Here is a 20678-nt window from a genome sequence, read left to right on the forward strand (position 1 = left end):
AATATTTTTTCTTTAATGAGTCCGACGCAAAGGATATATGGCTTCTCCGAGACCAGGCCCAAATCCCCGTCATTCGCGTGTGGAAAAGATGGAAATATAGGGGGAGGAGATCGGGGTGCCTTGTGAGAATTTGTCGGCGAGTGGGTAGCCCACCTCTACCATCTGTTCTATTAGCCAATCACTGGAGAATAAACTGGATGATCTCCGTTCGAGACTACCTTACCAATGGACATTAAAAACTGTAATATTGTATGTTTTGCTGAATCTTGGCTGAATGACAACACAAATAATGTACAGGTTTTCAGTGCATCGGCAGGACAGAACAGCAACGTCTTTTAAGACGAGGGGTTGTAGTGTGTGTCTATTTGTTATGATGTCTAATATCAAAGAGGTCTCGGGGTATTGCTCGCCTGAGGTAGAGTACCTCATGATAAACTGCAGACCACACTATCTACCAAGAGAGTTTTCATCTATATTTTTCCGGAGCTGTCTATTTACCACACAAACTGATTCTGGCATGAAGACTGCACTCAATTAACTCTATAAGGCCATAAGCAAACAAGAACATGCTCATCCAGAAGCGGCGCTCCTAGTGGCCGGGTACTTTAATGCAGGCAAACTTAAATCCATTTGATCTAATTTCTTCCAACATGTCACGTGTCTAGACCACCTTAACTCCACACAGAGGTCGATACAAAGCTCTCTCTCACGCTACATTTGGCACATCTGACCATAATTCTCTCTTCCTGATTCCTGCTTACACGCAACAACTAAAGCAGGAAGTACGAGTGACTTACTCAATATGGAAGTGGTAAGATGACGCGGATGCTACACTACAGGACTGTTTTGCAAGCACAGACTTGAAAATGTTCCGGGATTCATCCAATGGTATTGAGGAGTATGCCACCTCAGTCACCTGCTTCATCAAAAAGTGCATATCATCAACGTCATCCCCACAGTGACCGTACGTACATATCCCAACCAGAAGCCATAGATTACAGGCAACATCCACACCGGGCTATAAGCTAGAGCTGCCGCTATCAAGACGCTAATCAGGATGCTTATAATTAATCCCGCTATGCCCTCAGACGAACTATGAAACAGACAAAGCATCAATATAGAACGAAGATTGAATCCTACTACACCGACTCTGTCTCTCGTCGGATGTGGAAGGGTTTGCAAACTACTACGGATTACAAAAGGAAACCCACCTGCAAGCTGCCCAGTGTTGCGAGCCTACCAGACAAGCTAAATGCCTTATATTCTTACTTAGAGGCAAGCAACACTGAAACATGCATGAGAGAACCAGCTGTTTGGGATGACTGTGTGATCTAGCTCTTGGTAGCCGATGTGAGTAAGACCTTTCAACAGCTCAACATTCATAAGGCCGAGGGGTCAGACGGATTACCAGGTTGTGTACTCAGAGCATAGGTGGACCAACTTGAAAGTGTCTTCACTGACAATTTCAACCTCTCCCTGACCGAGTCAATAATACCTACAGTTGAAGTCAGATATCAACAAACACTTGGGTGTAGTCATTAAAACTTGTTTTTTCAACCACACCACAAATGTCTTGCTAATAAACGATAGTTTTGGTAAGTCGGTTAAGACATCTACTTTGTGCACAAGTAATTTTTCCAACAACTGTTTACAGACAGATTATTTCACTCTATCACAATTCCAGTGAGTCAGAAGTTTTCATACACTAAGTTGACTGTGCCTTTAAACAGCTTGGAAAATCCCAGCAAAAGATGGCATGGCTTTAGAAGCTTCGGATAGGCTAATTGACACCATATGAGACAATTGGAGGTGTACCTGTGATTTTATACCTACACAAGTGTAACGGGTGTCATCTTCTGAAGAGGAGGAATCGGACCAAAGCACACTGAACACTGAAACAAAAATGACAAAGTGAATAAACGAAACCGAAACAGTCCTGTCAGGTGCAAAACACTAAACAGAAAACAACTACCCACAAGAATAAAAAAAAGCTACCTAAGTAGACAACGATGGACAGCTGTCCCTGATTGAGAACCATATCCGGCCAAAACTATGTCTGTCATGTAAGTCGCTCTGGATAAGAGCGTCTGCTAAATGACTTAAATGTAAATGTAAATGTAATAGTTGAAGTGTACCTATGATGAGAATTACAGGCCTCTCTCATCTTTTTAAGTGGGAGAACTTGCACAATTGGTGGCTGACTAAATACTTTTTTGCTCCACTGTATATCCACAGTAAAATGAGTCCTATATTGATATAACCTGAAAGACTGCTCAGCAAGGAAGAAGCCACTGCTCCAAAAATAAAAAAGCCAGACTACAGTTTGCAACTGCACATGGGGACAAAGATCATACTTTTTGGAGAAATTTCCTCTGGTCTGATGAAACAAAAATAGAACTGTTTGGCCATAATGACCATCATTATGTTTGGAGGAACAAGGGGGAGGCTTGCAAGTCGAAGAACACCATCCCAACCGTGAAGCACGGGGTGGCAGCATCATGTTGTGGGGGTGCTTTGCTGCAGGAGGGACTGGTGCACTTCACAAAATAGATAGCATCATGAGGCAAGAAAATGATGTGGATATATTGAAGCAACATCTCAAGACATCAGTCAGGAAGTTAAAGCTTGGTCGCAAATGGGTCTTCCAAATGGACAATGAGCCAAAGCATACTTCCAAAGTTGTGGCAAAATGGCTTAAGGACAACAAAGTCAAGGTATTGGAGTGGCCATCACAAAGCTCTGACCTCAATCCCATAGAAAATTTGTGGGCAGAACTGAAAAAACGTGTGCGAGCAAGGAGGCCTACAAACCTGACTCAGTTACACCAGCTCTGTCAGAAGGAATGGGCCAAAATTCACCAAACTTATTGTGGGAAGCTTGTGGAAGGCTACCCAAAACATTTGACCCAAGTTTAAAAATGTAAAGGCAATGCTACCATATACTAATTGAGTGTATGTAAACTTCTGACCCACTGGGGATGTGATGAAAGAAATAAAAGCTGAAATACATCATTCTCTCTACTATTATTTTGACATTTACATTTACATTTACATTTAAGTCATTTAGCAGACGCTCTTATCCAGAGCGACTTACAAATTGGTTGCATTCACATTCTTAAAATAAAATGGTGATCCCAACTGACCTAACATTTTTAGTAGGTAAATGTCAGGAATTGTGAAATACTGAGTTTAAATGTATTTGGCTAAGGTGTATGTAAACTTCTGACTTCAACTGTACATGTTTTAAGCAGTCCACCATAGTCCCTGTGGCCAAGAAAGCGAAGGTAACCTGCCTAGATGACTACAGCCCTGTAGCACTCAGTAGCAATGAAGTGCTTTGAAAGGCAGGTCATGGCTCACATCCACACCAACATCCCGGAAATCCGAGACCCACTCCAATTTGCGTACCGGCCCAAAAGATCCACAGATGACGCAATCTCATTCGCACTCCACACTCCTCTTTCCCTCCTGGAAAAATGAACACCTATGTGAGAATGCTATTCATTGACTACAGCTCAGCGTTCAACACCATAGTGCCCTAAAAGCTCATCACTAAGATAAGGACTCTGGGACTAAACACCTCCCTCTGCAACTGGATCCTGGACTTCATGACGGGTCGCCACCAGGTGGTGAGGGTAGGCAACAACACATCTGCCACGCTGATCCGAGGGATGCTGCCCCTCAGGGGTGGGTGCTCAGACCCCTCCTGTACTCCCTGTTCACCCATGACTGCGTGTCCAAACACGACTCCAACACCATCATTAAGTTTTCTGACGACACAACAGTGGTAGGCCTGAGCACCGACAACGATGAGACAGCCTATAGGGAGGAGGCCAGAGACCTGGCAGTGTGGTGCCAGGACAACAACCTCTCCCTCAACATGAACAAGACAAATTAGCTGTTCATGAACTACAGGAAAAGGTGGGCCCGAAAAGGCCCCCATTAAAATCAACAGGACTGTAGTGGAGCGGGTCGAGAGTTTCAAGTTCCTGGTGTCCACATCACCAACAAACTAGAATGGTTCAAACACACCAAGACAGTCGTGAAGAGGGCACGAGAACACCTATTCCCCCTCAGGAGACTGAAAAGATTTGGCATGGGTCCCCAGATCCTCAAAAAATTCTACAGCTCCACCACCGAGAGCATCCCGACTGGTTGCATCACCGCCTGGAAAGGCAACTGCTCTGCATTGTCAGAGGAAGGGCCACCCCCCCGCTGCTACTCGCTGTTTATTATCTATGCGTTGTCACTTTACCCCTACCTACAGTACCAGTCGAAAGTTTGGACACACCTACTCATTCAAGGGTTTTTCTTTATTTTCACTAGTTTCTTCATTGCAGAATAATAGTGAAGACATCAAACCTATGAAATAACACACATGGAATTATGTAGTAACCCACATTTTATTAAACAAATTAAAATATATTTTATATTAAGTAGCCACCTTTTGCCTTGATGACACCTTTGCACACTCTTGGCATTATCTCAACCAGCTTCATGAGGTAGTCACCTGGAATGCATTTCTATTAATAGGTGCGCCTTGTTAAGTTCATTTGTGGAATTTCTTTCGTTCTTAATGCATTTGAGCCAATCAGTTGTGAAAAGGGATGGGTGGTATACTGTTGATAGCTCTATTTGGTAAAAGACCAAGTCCATATTATTAACATCTCAAAAGAAACGACAGTCCATCATTACTTTACGACATGAGGGTCAGTCAATCTGGAAAATGTCAAGAAATTTTAGTTTCTTCAAGTGCAGTCGCAAAAACCATCAAGCGCTATGATGACTGTCTCTCATGAGGACCGCCACAGGAAAGGAAGACCCAGGGTTACCTCTGCTGCAGAGAATACGTTCATTAGAGTTACCTGTCTCTCATGAGGACCGCCACAGGAAAGGAAGACCCAGGGTTACCTCTGCTGCAGAGAATACGTTCATTAGAGATACCTGTCTCTCATGAGGACCGCCACAGGAAAGGAAGACCCATGGTTACCTCTGCTGCAGAGAATACGTTCATTAGAGTTACCTGTCTCTCATGAGGACGGCCACAGGAAAGGAAGACCCAGGGTTACCTCTGCTGCAGAGAATACGTTCATTAGAGATACCTGTCTCTCATGAGGACCACCACAGAAAAGGAAGACCCAGGGTTACCTCTGCTGCAGAGAATACGTTCATTAGAGTTACCTGTCTCTCATGAGGACCGCCACAGGAAAGGAAGACCCAGGGTTACCTCTGCTGCAGAGAATACGTTCATTAGAGATACCTGTCTCTCATGAGGACCGCCACAGGAAAGGAAGACCCAGGGTTACCTCTGCTGCAGAGAATACGTTCATTAGAGATACCAGCCTCAGAAATTACAGGCCAAATAACTGCTTTACAGAGTTCAAGTAACAGACACTTGGCCTGATGAGATTTTTGGTTCCAACCGTGAAGCATGGGGGAGGAGGAGGTGAGATGGTGTGGGGGTGCTTTGCTGGTGACACTGTCAGTGATTTATTTTTTAAATCAAGGCACACTTCACCAGAATGGCTACCACAGAATTCTGCAGCGATATGTCATCCCATCTGGTTTGTGCTTAGTGGGACTATGATTTGTTTTTCAAAAGGACAATGACCCAACACACCTCCAGGCTGGATAAGGGCTATTTGACCAAGAAGGAGAGTGATGGAGTGCTGCATCAGATGATCTGGTCTCCGCAATCACCCGACCTCAACCCAATTGAGATGGTTTAGGTTGAGTTGGATGGCAGAGTGAAGGAAAAGCTGCTAATAAGTGCTCAGCATATGTGGGAACACCATTAAGACTGTTTGGTTGAGAGAATGCCAAGATTGTGTAAAACTGCATCAATTCTATACATGTGCAAATTACCTGGACGAACCTGTACCCCCGCACGTTGACTAGGTACCGGTACCCCCCGTATATAGCCTGTGTTACTTTATATATATATATTTTTCCCGTTAGTTTTATTTAGTAAATATTTTCTTAACTCTATTTCTTGAATTGCATTGTTGGTTAAAGGCTTGTAAGTAAGCATTTCACGATAAGGTTTATACCTGTTGTATGTGACAAATGCATTTGATTTGTTTTGATCTGACTGACTGATTGGCTGACTGATTGACTGACTGATTGGCTGATTGGCTGATTGACTGACTGATTGGCTGATTGATTGACTGATTGGCTGACTGATTGACTGATTGGCTGATTGGCTGACTGATTGGCTGATTGATTGACTGATGGATGTATGGTTGTGTTGATTAGTCATGCCTGGTGATGGACCCGTTGTTGCGTCTGTCCTGTGAGGAGCTGTTGGAGCTGCCATACTTTCTGGAAGAAGGCGGAGCCAGCTGGGGCCGCGAGGGGGATTGTCCCGGGAGACGCCATGACAACAAAATCTCCAGACGACGACAGGTCGGGGTAAGAGAAAGACAGGTCGGGATGAAAGAAAGACAGGCTGGAGTGAGAGACACACAGAGTGAGGTGAGAGACGTACAGGCTGGGGTGAGAGACGGACAGGCTGGAGTGAGAGACGTACAGGCTGGGGTGAGAGACGGACAGGCTGGAGTGAGAGACGGACAGGCTGGGGTGAGAGACAGACAGGCTGGAGTGAGAGACAGACAGGCTGGGGTGAGAGACAGACAGGCTGGAGTGAGAGACAGACAGGCTGGAGTGAGAGACGGACAGGCTGGAGTGAGAGACAGACAGGCTGGGGTGAAGGTTGTATGCTTAGGGCCAGGGGCTTTTCTCAACTGTCAACTCCTGAGTATTTTCTTGTGGCCCTATGTGTGCTCGCTATGTGTCTACGTTTTGTGTATGTATGTTGTTTTCTGAGAGCTTTCCAGCATGCCGTCAGACATCAGCCGTTGAAGGTGACCTTTGACTTTGAAATCAATGAATGCTGCTATACTACCCTTGTTGTGCGTCCAATGTCAGCGTCCAACAATCACAGAGGTTCATTCTATCTTGTGAATTGAATTAATGACAAAACAAGTCGTTTTTGGTTGCATATGTCCTCCACTGGTTACGTCCTCCACTAGACACCACTGGTTACGTCCTCCACTAGACACCACTGGTTATGTCCTCCACTAGACACCACTGGTTATGTCCTCTACTAGACACCACTGGTTATGTCCTCCACTAGACACCACTGTCCTCCACTAGACACCACTGGTTATCTCCTCCACTAGACACCACTGGTTATGTCCTCCACTAGACACCACTGGTTATGTCCTCTACTAGACACCACTGTCCTCTACTAGACACCACTGGTTATGTCCTCCACTAGACACCACTGGTTATGGCCTCCACTAGACACCACTGGTTACAGTCTCCACTAGACACCACCGGTTATGTCCTCCACTAGACACCACTGGTTATGTCCTCCACTAGACACCACTGGTTATGTCCTCCACTAGACACCACTGGTTATGTCCTCTACTAGACACCACTGGCTACGGCCTCCACTAGACACCACTGGTTATGTCCTCCACTAGACACCACTGGTTATATCCTCCACTAGACACCACTGGTTATGTCCTCTACTAGACACCACTGGTTATGTCCTCTACTAGACACCACTGGTTACGGACTCCACTAGACACCACTGGTTATGTCCTCTACTAGACACCACTGGTTATGTCCTCCACTAGACACCACTGGTTCTGTCCTCCACTAGACACCACTGTCCTCCACTAGACACCACTGGTTATGTCCTCCACTAGACACCACTGGTTATGTCCTCCACTAGACACCTCTGGTTATGTCCTCCACTAGACACCACTGGTTATGTCCTCTACTAGACACCACTGGTTATGTCCTCCACTAGACACCACTGGTTATGTCCTCCACTAGACACCACTGTCCTCTACTAGACACCACTGGTTATGTCCTCCACTAGACACCACTGGTTATCTCCTCCACTAGACACCACTGTCCTCCACTAGACACCACTGGTTATGTCCTCCACTAGACACCACTGGTTATGTCCTCTACTAGACACCACTGGTTATGTCCTCCACTAGACACCACTGGTTATGTCCTCCACTAGACACCACTGTCCTCCACTAGACACCACTGGTCATGTCCTCCACTAGACACCACTGGTTATGTCCTCTACTAGACACCACTGGTTATGTCCTGCACTAGACACCACTGGTTATGTCCTCCACTAGACACCACTGGTTATGTCCTCCACTAGACACCACTGGTTATGTCCTCTACTAGACACCACTGGTTATGTCCTCCACTAGACACCACTGGTTATGTCCTCCACTAGACACCACTGGTTATGTCCTCCACTAGACACCACTGTCCTCCACTAGACACCACTGGTTATGTCCTCCACTAGACACCACTGGTTACAGCCTCCAGTAGACACCACTGGTTATGTCCTCCACTAAATACCACCGGTAATTGCCTGTTTATGTAATTTTTCTTCGTATATCTACGGACTGAACATACTGTCCTGCAACCCGCCTCACCCAATGTGGTCTGGATCTGCTATTTATTCCACTTTAGAACCTGAACCCACATCAGCAGCTCGCCAGCTAACTAGCTACTAAGCTAGTAGTCAGTTAGCCACTGCTAGCGGTCATCACTGTTAATTCGGACATCTGCCAGCCTCAGCCCAGCCAATTCCTGCCAGTCTGCACAGCGCGATATCAACCCCGAGCATACCATGTCCTGGCTAGCCGAAGAGATCCATCAGCCAATTGGCCTGGACACGGAGCCCCGCCGATCCATCACGACTGGTCTGCCGACATAACCGTCCGAGGGGGTTTCAACAGGCTCTCCAATTATGACGTCCCCCTGAGGACCATCTGCTAGCCTGCTAGCCCCGGCCTGCTAGCTGTCTGAATCGACGTGCCTCCAACTCGCCTTGCTACTCACTGGACCCTATGGTCACTCGGCTACACATGCCTCTCCCTGATGTCAATATGCCTTGTCTATTGCTGTTTTGGTTAGTGATTATTGTCTTATTTCACTGTAGAGCCCCCAGCCCTGCTCAATATGCCCTAGCTGGTCCGGAGCTCTGGCAGTCTCTGTGGGGGTGCAACAGGGTTCAATTCTCGGACGGACTATTTTCTCAGTATATATCAATGATGTCGATCTTGCTGCTGGTGATTCTCTGATCCACCTCTACGCAGACGACACCATTCTGTATACCTCTGGCCCTTCTTTGGACACTATGCTAACTAACCTCCAGACGAGCTTCATACAACACTCCTTCCGTGGCCTCCAACTGCTTTTCAATGCTAGTACAACTAAGTACATGCTCTTCAACCGATCGCTGCCCGCACCCTCCCGCCCGACTAGCATCACTACTCTGGACTGTTCTGACGTAGAACATGTGGACAACTACAAATACCTAGGTGTCTGGCTAGACTGTAAACTCACCTTCCAGACTGACATTAAGCATCTCCAATCCAAAATTAAGCGTCCTATTTCGCAAACAAAGCCTCCTTCACTTATGCTGCCAAACATACCTTCATAAAAATCGGCGATGTCATTTACAAAATAGTCCCCAACACTCTACTCAGCAAACTGAATGTAGTCTATCACAGTGCCATCTGTTTTGTCACCAAAGCCCCATATACTACACAACACTGCGACCTGTATGCTGTCATTGGCTGGCCCTGACTACATATACGTCGCCAAACCCACTGTCCCCAGGTCATCTATAAGTCTCTATAAAGCCCCGCTTTACTTATCATTAGTCACCATAGCAACACCCAACCCTAGCACGTACTCCAGCAGGTATATCTCACTGGTCATCCCCAAAGCCAATTCCTCCTTTGGCCGCCTTTCCTTCCAGTTCTCTGCTGCCAATGACTGGAACGAATTGCTAAAATCTTTGAAGCTGGAGTCTTATATCTCCCTCTCTAACTTTAAGCATCAGCTGTCAGAGCAGCTTACCGATCACTGTACCTGTACACAGCCCATCTGTAAATAGCCCACTCAACTACCTCATCCCCATATTATTACTTACCCTCTTGCTATTTTGCACCGCAGTATCTTCTACTTGCACATCATCATCTGCACATCTATCGCTCCAGTATTAATGCTCAATTGTAATTATTTAGCCTCTATGGCCTATTTATTGCCTTTACCTCCCTAATATTCTACATTTGCACACGCTGTATATAGATTATTTTTTCTTCTTCTATTGTGTTATTGACGTTTGTTCATGTGTAACTCTGTGTTGTTGTATTGTGTCACACTGCTTTGCTTTATGTTGGCCAGGTCACAGTTGTAAAGAGAACTTGTTCTCAACTGGCCTACCTGGTTAAATAAAGGTGATCTGGCCTACCTGGTTAAATAAAGGTGATCTGGCCTACCTGGTTAAATAAAGGTGATCTGGCCTACCTGGTTAAATAAAGGTGATCTGGCCTACCTGGTTAAATAAAGGTGATCTGGCCTACCTGGTTAAATAAAGGTGATCTGGTCTACCTGGTTAAATAAAGGTGATCTGGTCTACCTGGTTAAATAAAGGTGATCTGGCCTACCTGGTTAAATAAATGTGATCTGGCCTACCTGGTTAAATAAAGGTGATCTGGCCTACCTGGTTAAATAAAGGTGATCTGGCCTACCTGGTTAAATAAAGGTGATCTGGCCTACCTGGTTAAATAAAGGTGATCTGGTCTACCTGGTTAAATAAAGGTGATCTGGCCTACCTGGTTAAATAAAGGTGATCTGGCCTACCTGGTTAAATAAAGGTGATCTGGCCTACCTGGTTAAATAAAGGTGATCTGGCCTACCTGGTTAAATAAAGGTGAAATAAATAAATGAAATACAAAAATGGTCTAGCCACCACTGGAAATAGATGATTGTTGAGTTGTGACTGTTGGTGAAAAGCAGAAAGACCCAGCCAAGCAAATATTTAAAAATATAATCACGGAAAAACAGTTTGGAAAGCAAATGGCTATTGCTGTATAGAGATAACATTATATATATATATTGCTGTATAGAGATGGCATTATATATATATTGCTGTATAGAGATAACATTATATATATATATATATATATATTGCTGTATAGAGATGGCATTATATATATATATATTGCTGTATAGAGATGACATTATATATATATATATATATTGCTGTATAGAGATGACATTATATATATATTGCTGTATAGAGATTACATTTTATATATATTTCTGTATAGAGATGACAATATATATATTGCTGTATAGAGATGACATTATATATATATTGCTGTATAGAGATGACATTATATATATATATATATATATATATATATATATATATATATATATTGCTGTATAGAGATGACATTATAGATATATATATATATATTGCTGTATAGAGATTACATTATAGATATATATATGATATATATATATTGCTGTATAGAGATGACATTATAGATATATAATAATAATATATGCCATTTAGCAGACGCTTTTATCCAAAGCGATAGAGTCATGTGTGCATACATTCTATATATATATATATTGCTGTATAGCTAGATGACATTATATATATATATATATATATAGAGATGATATATATATATATTGCTGTATAGAGATGACATTATATATATATTGCTGTTATATTATAGATATATATATATATATTGCTGTATAGAGATGACATTATATATATATTGCTGTATAGAGATAACATTATAGATATATATATATATATTGCTGTATAGAGATGACATTATATATATATTGCTGTATAGAGATAACATTATAGATATATATATATATATTGCTGTATAGAGATGACATTATATATATATTGCTGTATAGAGATGACATTATATATATATATTGCTGTATAGAGATGACATTATAGATATATATATATATATTGCTGTATAGAGATGACATTATATATATATATATAGAGATGACATTATATATATATATTGCTGTATAGAGATGACATTATATATATATATATATATATTGCTGTATAGAGATATATATATATATATTGCTGTATAGAGATGACATTATATATATATATATTGATGACATTATAGATATATATATATATATATATATATTGCTGTATAGAGATGACATTATATATATATATATATATATATATATATATGCTGTATAGAGATGACATTATATATATATATATATATATATATATATTGCTGTATAGAGATGGCATTATATATATATATTGCTGTATAGAGATGACATTATATATATATTGCTGTATAGAGATGACATTATATATATATATATATTGCTGTATAGAGATAACATTATATATATATTGCTGTATAGAGATGACATTATATATATATTGCTGTATAGAGATGACATTATATATATATATATTGCTGTATAGAGATGACATTATATATATATATATATTGCTGTATAGAGATGACAATGAAAAGACTCCAATCTGTCTTTTAGTTATCAAAACATTTGCCTTTCTTATTGGCACCTGTGGAGAACATCGGCCGTATCCCCGGTGTGTGTGCATATTCACTGTCATTATCATTGGGTCAGTGCCACTTTAGTTTGTTTTTGGATAACAATAACTTCTACCTCCATGTTAGATGAACGTCCTGTTGTATTTGTCTCACCTTTTCGTAGGCCGATTTATATCGATCGGATGATGTCATTTTTATTGATCTTTTGACAGTGTTAGCAGAGGACCCTGTAATTTCAAATGTAGTAGAATTGCATGAAATGTGTTTATAAAAGGCCAACATTTTCCTGTTTGAAGAAAGGAGAAGAAACATATTTGATATAGCCTATAGCCCTCAAACTCAACTCTGGACCTTGAAACCAGTTCCACTGCATTTTATTTATTTATTTATTTCCCCCCTCTAATCAGGGACTGATTTAGACCTGGGACACCAGGTGGGTGATTCCCCTCTAACCAGGGACTGATTTAGACCTGGGACACCAGGTGGGTGATTCCCCTCTAATCAGGGACTGATTTAGACCTGGGACACCAGGTGGGTGATTCCCCTCTAATCAGGGACTGATTTAGACCTGGGACACCAGGTGGGTGATTCCCCTCTAATCAGGGCCTGAATTAAACCTGGGACACCAGGTGGTTGATTCCCCTCTAATCAGGGACTGATTTAGACCTGGGGCACCAGGTGGGTGATTCCCCTCTAATCAGGGACTGATTTAGACCTGGGACACCAGGTGGGTGATTCCCCTCTAATCAGGGACTGATTTAGACCTGGGACACCAAGTGGGTGATTCCCCTCTAATCAGGGACTGATTTAGACCTGGGACACCAGGTGGGTGATTCCCCTCTAATCAGGGACTGATTTAGACCTGGGACACCAGGTGGGTGCAACTATCTATCAGATATTTTTTTAATAATCAGATCAAGGACATACTGTACATCTGGTGTATTAGAAACAATCATTGGTACCATGATGGTCTTCAAAACATTATTTTTATTTTCACGAAGATTGACCACGAAGATTGACATTTCTCCATTCACTGTAGTTCCTGTTGTCTGCTAACAATGTTTTCTCTCTGCCTCATGTATTTTTGTTGTTGTATTGCAGGATGTTAGGTTTAAAGCTGCAACAACAACACATCTCTCTTCCACATTAAAAAATCTGTGGAATTTCAGGAAGTTAGCTTGAAAACTGCACACAAATAAAATAGCTGAGGCCTTTGAAATGTTCCTTCCCAGGGCCCAAGACTTGGTTCGTACAGCCATGCCAAAGTCATAGTAAAACTCCTTGTATGCTATTTTTCTGATTATGAGGGGGTCCCTGACAAATGTGCTATCACAAAAAGGGGCCCCCAGCCCCAAAACGTTTGAGAACCCCTGATCTTGCAAACTGAAACCCAAAACTGTATTTTTCAGGCAATTCAAAACATGTTAACTGTGGTAACTCAAGAATGTTCTCTGCCTCGTCATCTCTCAAACCCCAGTACCTACTAACGCTGTCTGTCTGTCTGTCTGTCTGTCTGTCTGTCTGTCTGTCTGTCTGTCTGTCTGTCTGTCTGTCTGTCTGTCTGTCTGTCTGTCTGTCTGTCTGTCTGTCTGTCTGTCTGTCTGTCTGTCTGTCTGTCTGTCTGTCTGTCTGTCTGTCTGTCTGTCTGTCCTTCCAGCCGCAGTACCTTCCTCAGCTCCCCAGCAACAACATCTCTCCTGCTCCAGAGACCAAGAAACAGAACAAACACAGATACACAGACCATCACCTGCCCAACATCTAGAGAGGAGGATCACCTGTCCAACATCTAGAGAGGAGAATCACCTGTCCAACATCTAGAGAGGAGAATCACCTGTCCAATATCTAGAGAGGAGGATCACCTGTCCAACATCTAGAGAGGAGAATCACCTGTCCAATATCTAGAGAGGAGGATCACCTGTCCAACATCTAGAGAGGAGGATCACCTGTCCAACATCTAGAGAGGAGAATCACCTGTCCAATATCTAGAGAGGAGGATCACCTGTCCAACATCTAGAGAGGAGGATCACCTGTCCAATATCTAGAGAGCAGAATCACCTGTCCAACATCTAGAGAGGAGGATCACCTGTCCAATATCTAGAGAGCAGAATCACCTGCCCAACATCTAGAGAGCAGAATCACCTGTCCAACATCTAGAGAGGAGGATCACCTGTCCAACATCTAGAGAGGAGGATCACCTGTCCAACATCTAGAGAGGAGAATCACCTGTCCAACATCTAGAGAGGAGAATCACCTGTCCAACATCTAGAGAGGAGGATCACCTGTCCAACATCTAGAGAGGAGAATCACCTGTCCAACATCTAGAGAGGAGAATCACCTGTCCAACATCTAGAGAGGAGAATCACCTGTCCAACATCTAGAGAGCAGAATCACCTGTCCAACATCTAGAGAGGAGGATCACCTGTCCAACATCTAGAGAGGAGGATCACCTGTCCAACATCTAGAGAGCAGAATCACCTGTCCAACATCTAGAGAGGAGAATCACCTGTCCAACATCTGAGAGCTATAGAGAGAGAGGGAAGGAGAGAGAGAGGGGTGCAGAGGTGAGAGAGATGGACCATGAGGACTATGAGAGACACTGTTACAGTGAGATGTGAATATGTTTGTATGTGAGTGTAAATGCATTAGCTGTAAGAAAAAACACTAGCTCTTGGCTAGCACCAATCTTAGCCCAGGGCTAGCACCAATCTTAGCCCAGGGCTAGCACCAACCTCAGCCCAGGGCTAGCACCAACCTTAGCCCAGGGCTAGCACCAACCTTAGCCCAGGGCTAGCACCAACTTCAGCCCAGGGCTAGCACCAACCTCAGCCCAGGGCTAGCACCAACTTCAGCCCTGGGATAGCATCAACCTTAGCCCAGGGCTAGCACCAACCTTAGCCCTGGGCTAAGGAAGATTTTAGCCTGAGGCTAAGCAAGTGTTCACACTTGTACATTCTAAAGTGGGCTAGCACCAAACTTAGTCCACGGCTAGCACCAAACTTAGTCCACGGCTAGCACCAAACTTAGTCCACGGCTAGCACCAAACTTAGTCCACGGCTAGCTGGCCCTACTCCGGAGCAGGGTTAGCACAGACTTTTCGGGGTTAGCCCCAGAAACACAGTGCCAAAATAGCAAGTGTGAAACAGGGTCACGAACAATACCTAGAATACTTTGTGTTCAATCACAAAAGTGGCACTTTCACTTAATCAGCATGTGCTGGTGACGCTCGTGAAGCCTCTAATGTGTTCTGCACGGTAATTCATATTATTTCATCCTTCCACCTGAGGAGAAAAACCCTACTGTATGCAGGCTGGCTAACTTCTTCTCACTTAGCCAACTGAAGCTACACATTCTACAGCTAGAAGGGCGGCAAACACTCCCTTTCTCCCTGTTTTCGTAGCTGTTCTATTGACGTTTAATTGCATATACTGTATCCATGAAAATAACGTTGTGTGATTTCTAATTCGGTCAAATTAGTTAATGTCTCATTAGTTCACAGCATTCTCTGCACAGGGGAGGGATACAATTTCAAAAGTGAAAGATCGTTTTCCAATGTTGGACAGGCAGACAACCAAAGTTTATAAAAAACTATCACTGTTGGAAATCAAATGCTAGGCTAGAAGCAAGAGGAAATAATGTGTTAATTAATGTCTTACTGCTTATAATGGGGCCGGTTTAGCATGGGGCCGGTTTAGCATGGGGCCAAACTAGCATGGGGCCAGTCTAGCAGGGCTAGCACCAACCTTAGCCCAGGGCTAGCACCAACCTTAGCCCAGGGCTAGCACCAACCTTAGCCCTGCGATAGCACCTGGGTCTACCATGGTCTAGCATGGGGCCGGTCTAGCATGGGGCCAGTCTAGCATGGGGCCAGTCTAGCATGGGGCCAGTCTACCCCAAGGCCAGTCTAGCATGGGGCCAGTCTAGCATGGGGCCAGTCTACCCCAAGGCCAGTCTAGCATGGGGCCGGTCTAACATGGGGCCAGTCTAGCATTGGGCCAGTCTAGCATGGGGCCAGTCTAGCATGGGGCCATTCTAGCATGGGGCCAGTCTACCCCAAGGCCAGTCTAGCATGGGGCCAGTCTAGCATGGGGCCAGTCTACCCCAAGGCCAGTCTAGCATGGGGCCGGTCTAACATGGGGCCAGTCTAGCATTGGGCCAGTCTAGCATGGGGCCAGTCTATCCCAAGGTCAGTCTAGCATGGGGCCAGTCTAGTATGGGCCCAGTCTACCCCAAGGCCAGTCTAGCATGGGGCCGGTCTAGCATGGGGCCTGTCTAGCATGGGGCCGGTCTAGCATGGGGCCAGTCTAGCATGGGGCTCTGCCCCTGAACAGGCAGTTAACCCACTGTTCCTAGGCCATCATTGAAAATAAGAATTTGTTCTTAACTGACTTGCCTAGTTAAATAAAGGTAAAATAAAAAATAAAAAAGTCTAGCATGGGGCCAATCTAGCATGGGGCCAAACTAGCATGGGGCCGGTCTAGCATGGGACCGGTCTAGCATGGGGCCAGTCTACCCCAAGGGCAGTCTAGCATGGGGCCAGTCTACCCCAAGGCCAGTCTAGCATGGGGCCAGTTTAGCATGGGGCCGGTCTAGCATGGAGCCGGTCTAGCATGGGGCCGGTCTAGCATTGGGGCCAGTCTACCCCAAGGCCAGTCTAGCATGGGGCCAGTTTAGCATGGGGCCAGTTTAGCATGGGGCCGGTCTAGCATGGGGCCTGTCTAGCATGGGGCCAGTCTAGCATGGGGCCAGTCTAGCATGGGGCCGGTCTAGCATGGGGCCGGTCTAGCATGGGACAGTCTAGCATAGGCCAGTCTACCCCAAGGTCAGTCTAGCATGGGGCCAGTCTAGCATGGGGCCAGTCCAGCATGAGGCCAGTCTACCCCAAGGCCAGTCTAGTATGGGACCAGTCTAGTATGGGACCAATCTACCCCAAGGCCAGTCTAGTATGGGGCCAGTCTAGTATGGGACCAGTCTATCATGGGGCCAGTCTAGCATGAGGCAAGTCTAGCCCAGGGCTAGTCTAGCCCAAGGTCAGTCTAGCCCGGGTCAGTCTAGCATGGGGCCAGTCTAGCATTGGGCCAGTCTAGCATGGGGCCAGTCTAGCATGGGGCCAGTCTACCCCAAGTCCAGTCTAGCATGGGGCCAGTTTAGCATGGGGCCGGTCTAGCATGGAGCCGGTCTAGCATGGGGCCGGTCTAGCATTGGGGCCAGTCTACCCCAAGGCCAGTCTAGCATGGGGCCAGTTTAGCATGGGGCCAGTTTAGCATGGGGCCAGTTTAGCATGGGGCCGGTCTAGCATGGGGCCTGTCTAGCATGGGGCCAGTCTAGCATGGGGCCAGTCTAGCATGGGGCCGGTCTAGCATGGGGCCGGTCTAGCATGGGACAGTCTAGCATAGGCCAGTCTACCCCAAGGTCAGTCTAGCATGGGGCCAGTCTAGCATGGGGCCAGTCCAGCATGGGGCCAGTCTACCCCAAGGCCAGTCTAGTATGGGACCAGTCTAGTATGGGACCAGTCTATCATGGTGCCAGTCTAGCATGAGGCAAGTCTAGCCCAGGGCTAGTCTAGCCCGGGGTCAGTCTAGCATGGGGCCAGTCTAGCATTGGGCCAGTCTAGCATGGGGCCAGTCTGTACCGGGGCCAGTCTACCCCAAGGCCAGTCTAGCATGGACCAGTCTAGCATTTGGCCAGTCTAGCATGAGGCAAGTCTAGGGTACTAGTGGGTCATTCTATAAACTAGGGTCCCAGTGGGTCATTTCTAGAAACTATAAACTAGGGTACCAGTGGATCTCTATAAACTAGTGGGTCTTTCTATAAACTAGGGTCCCAGTTTTTCTATAAACTGGGTCTTTCTATAAACTAGGGTCCCAGTGGGTCTTTCTAGAAACTAGGTCACCAGTGGGTCTTTCTATAAACTAGGGTCCCAGTGGGTCTTTCTAGAAACTAGGTCACCAGTGCATCTCTATAAACCATGGTCCCAGTGGGTCTCTATAAACTAGGGTCCTAGTTGGTCTCTATAAACTAGGGTCCCAGTGGGTCTCTCTAAACTAGGGTACGAGTGGGTCTCTATAAACTAGGGTCCCAGTAGGTCTCTATGAACTAGGGTCCCAGTAGGTCTCTATAAACTAGGGTCCCAGTGGGTCTTTCTATAAACTAGGGTCCCAGTGGGTCTCTATAAACTAGGGTCCCAGCGGGTCTCTCTGAACTAGGGTACGAGTGGGTCTCTATAAACCAGGGTCCCAGTAGGTCTCTATAAACTAGGGTCCCAGTAGGTCTCTATAAACTAGGGTCCTAGTTGGTCTATATAAACTAGGGTCCCAGTGGGTCTCTATAAACTAGGGTTCGAGCGGGTTTCTCTAAACTAGGGTCCAAGTGGGTCTTTCTATAAACAAGGGTCCCAGTGGGTCTCTATAAACTAGGGTCCCAGTGGGTCTTTCTATAAACTAGGGTCCCAGTGGGTCTTTCTATAAACTAGGGTCCCAGTGGGTCTTTCTATAAACTAGGGTCCCAGTGGGTCTTTCTATAAACTAGGGTCCCAGTGGGTCATTCTATAAACTAGGGTCCCAGTGGGTCTTTCTATAAACTAGGGTCCCAGTGGGTCATTCTATAAACTAGGGTCCCAGTGGGTCATTCTATAAACTAGGGTCCCAGTGGGTCATTCTATAAACTAGGGTCCCAGTGGGTCATTCTATAAACTAGGGTCCCAGTGGGTCATTCTATAAACTAGGGTCCCAGTGGGTCATTCTATAAACTAGGGTCCCAGTGGGTCTCTATAAACTAGGGTCCCAGTGGGTCATTCTATAAACTAGGGTCCCAGTGGGTCATTCTATAAACTAGGGTCCCAGTGGGTCTTTCTATAAACTAGGGTCCCAGTGGGTCATTCTATAAACTAGGGTCCCAGTGGGTCATTCTATAAACTAGGGCACCAACGAGCATTTCTTGTAGTGAACTGTTTGGAGCGGTTACTAAGTCATTAATAATGATTTGCCATTTAATTTCACGTGAATACATTACAAAGTTAAAGGGGGAACATAGATACATTCAATATAATTCATGAGTTGAATCAAAACCTGTGTTTAAAGTCTTTCTCGTGCTTGGAGTATTCATGAATTTGACAAAAATCGTGCGACACAAAACCCCTATTACATTGATGATACTGCTGTTTGTTGTTATATCATATACAAATCAATTTAACAATTTAATTACACATTGATCCTGGGAAATTCTTGGATATTGCTTGTCAGACTCTTTTTAGTGTGGAGATCTGGGAAGTGGACTGTGACCTCATAACATTTAGTATCTTCTTATGTTACAGTGTGAAAACAGTTTTCATGGGCACACATATCCAAAACAATGTACTGTATGTGATTACAAAATCCAATGCTTTTTAACAGAAAGAGTAACTTGAACTTGATTAATAAAATGAAATCGATGTAAATAAAGTATTTCTTCAATAATTATCCATAATATTTATTTGATGCGTGTTTGATGTCTAGCTGTTTAGTTAAAAGGGGACATTATCAAGCAACATCAGCTGATTCAGAGAAGGATTTTATACATGACAGTCAAGTTATAAACATTTACATTACATTTAAGTCATTTAGCAGATGCTCTTATCCAGAGCGACTTACAAATTGGTGCATTCACCTTATGACATCCAGTGGAACAGTCACTTTACAATAGTGCATCTAAATCTTAAAGGGGGGGGGTGAGAGGGATTACTTTTCCTATCCTAGGTATTCCTTAAAGAGGTGGAGTTTCAGGTGTCTCCGGAAGGTGGTGATTGACTCCGCTGTCCTGGCGTCGTGAGGGTGTTTGTTCCACCATTGGGGGGCCAGAGCAGCGAACAGTTTTGACTGGGCTGAGCGGGAGCTGTACTTCCTCAGTGGTAGGGAGGCGAGCAGGCCAGAGGTGGATGAACGCAGTGCCCTTGTTTGGGTATAGGGCCTGATCAGAGCCTGGAGGTACTGAGGTGCCGTTCCCCTCACAGCTCCGTAGGCAAGCACCATGGTCTTGTAGAGGATGCGAGCTTCAACTGGAAGCCAGTGGAGAGAGCGGAGGAGCGGGGTGACGTGAGAGAACTTGGGAAGGTTGAACACCAGACGGGCTGCTGCGTTCTGGATGAGTTGTAGGGAGCTTGTAACAGCCAAAGTGTGATAACTAATGCTGATCTGGAGGATTGACAGAACATTTTGGTGTCTATGTTCACTACTGCAGTCAAGATAATTATCCTACTTCATGGACAACATTAAAT

At 44.8% G+C, this 20678-nt stretch overlaps 1 protein-coding gene across 1 annotated transcript in view; it reads left to right on the top strand.

The window, feature by feature from the left end:
- Window positions 1-14451, top strand: part of LOC124006500 (cyclin-dependent kinase-like 1) — a 29032-nt gene extending 14581 nt beyond the window's left edge. Inside the window, exons 9-10 of the mRNA XM_046316557.1 lie at window positions 6255-6410; window positions 14088-14451. Coding sequence (XP_046172513.1) covers window positions 6255-6410; window positions 14088-14192 — 261 coding nt within the window. The 3' untranslated portion in view covers window positions 14193-14451. The remainder of the gene's footprint in view (window positions 1-6254; window positions 6411-14087) is intronic.
- The last annotated feature ends 6227 nt before the right edge of the window (window positions 14452-20678 follow it).

This window comes from Oncorhynchus gorbuscha, linkage group LG19 (assembly GCF_021184085.1).
Source record: "Oncorhynchus gorbuscha isolate QuinsamMale2020 ecotype Even-year linkage group LG19, OgorEven_v1.0, whole genome shotgun sequence".
Lineage (NCBI taxonomy): Eukaryota > Metazoa > Chordata > Actinopteri > Salmoniformes > Salmonidae > Oncorhynchus > Oncorhynchus gorbuscha.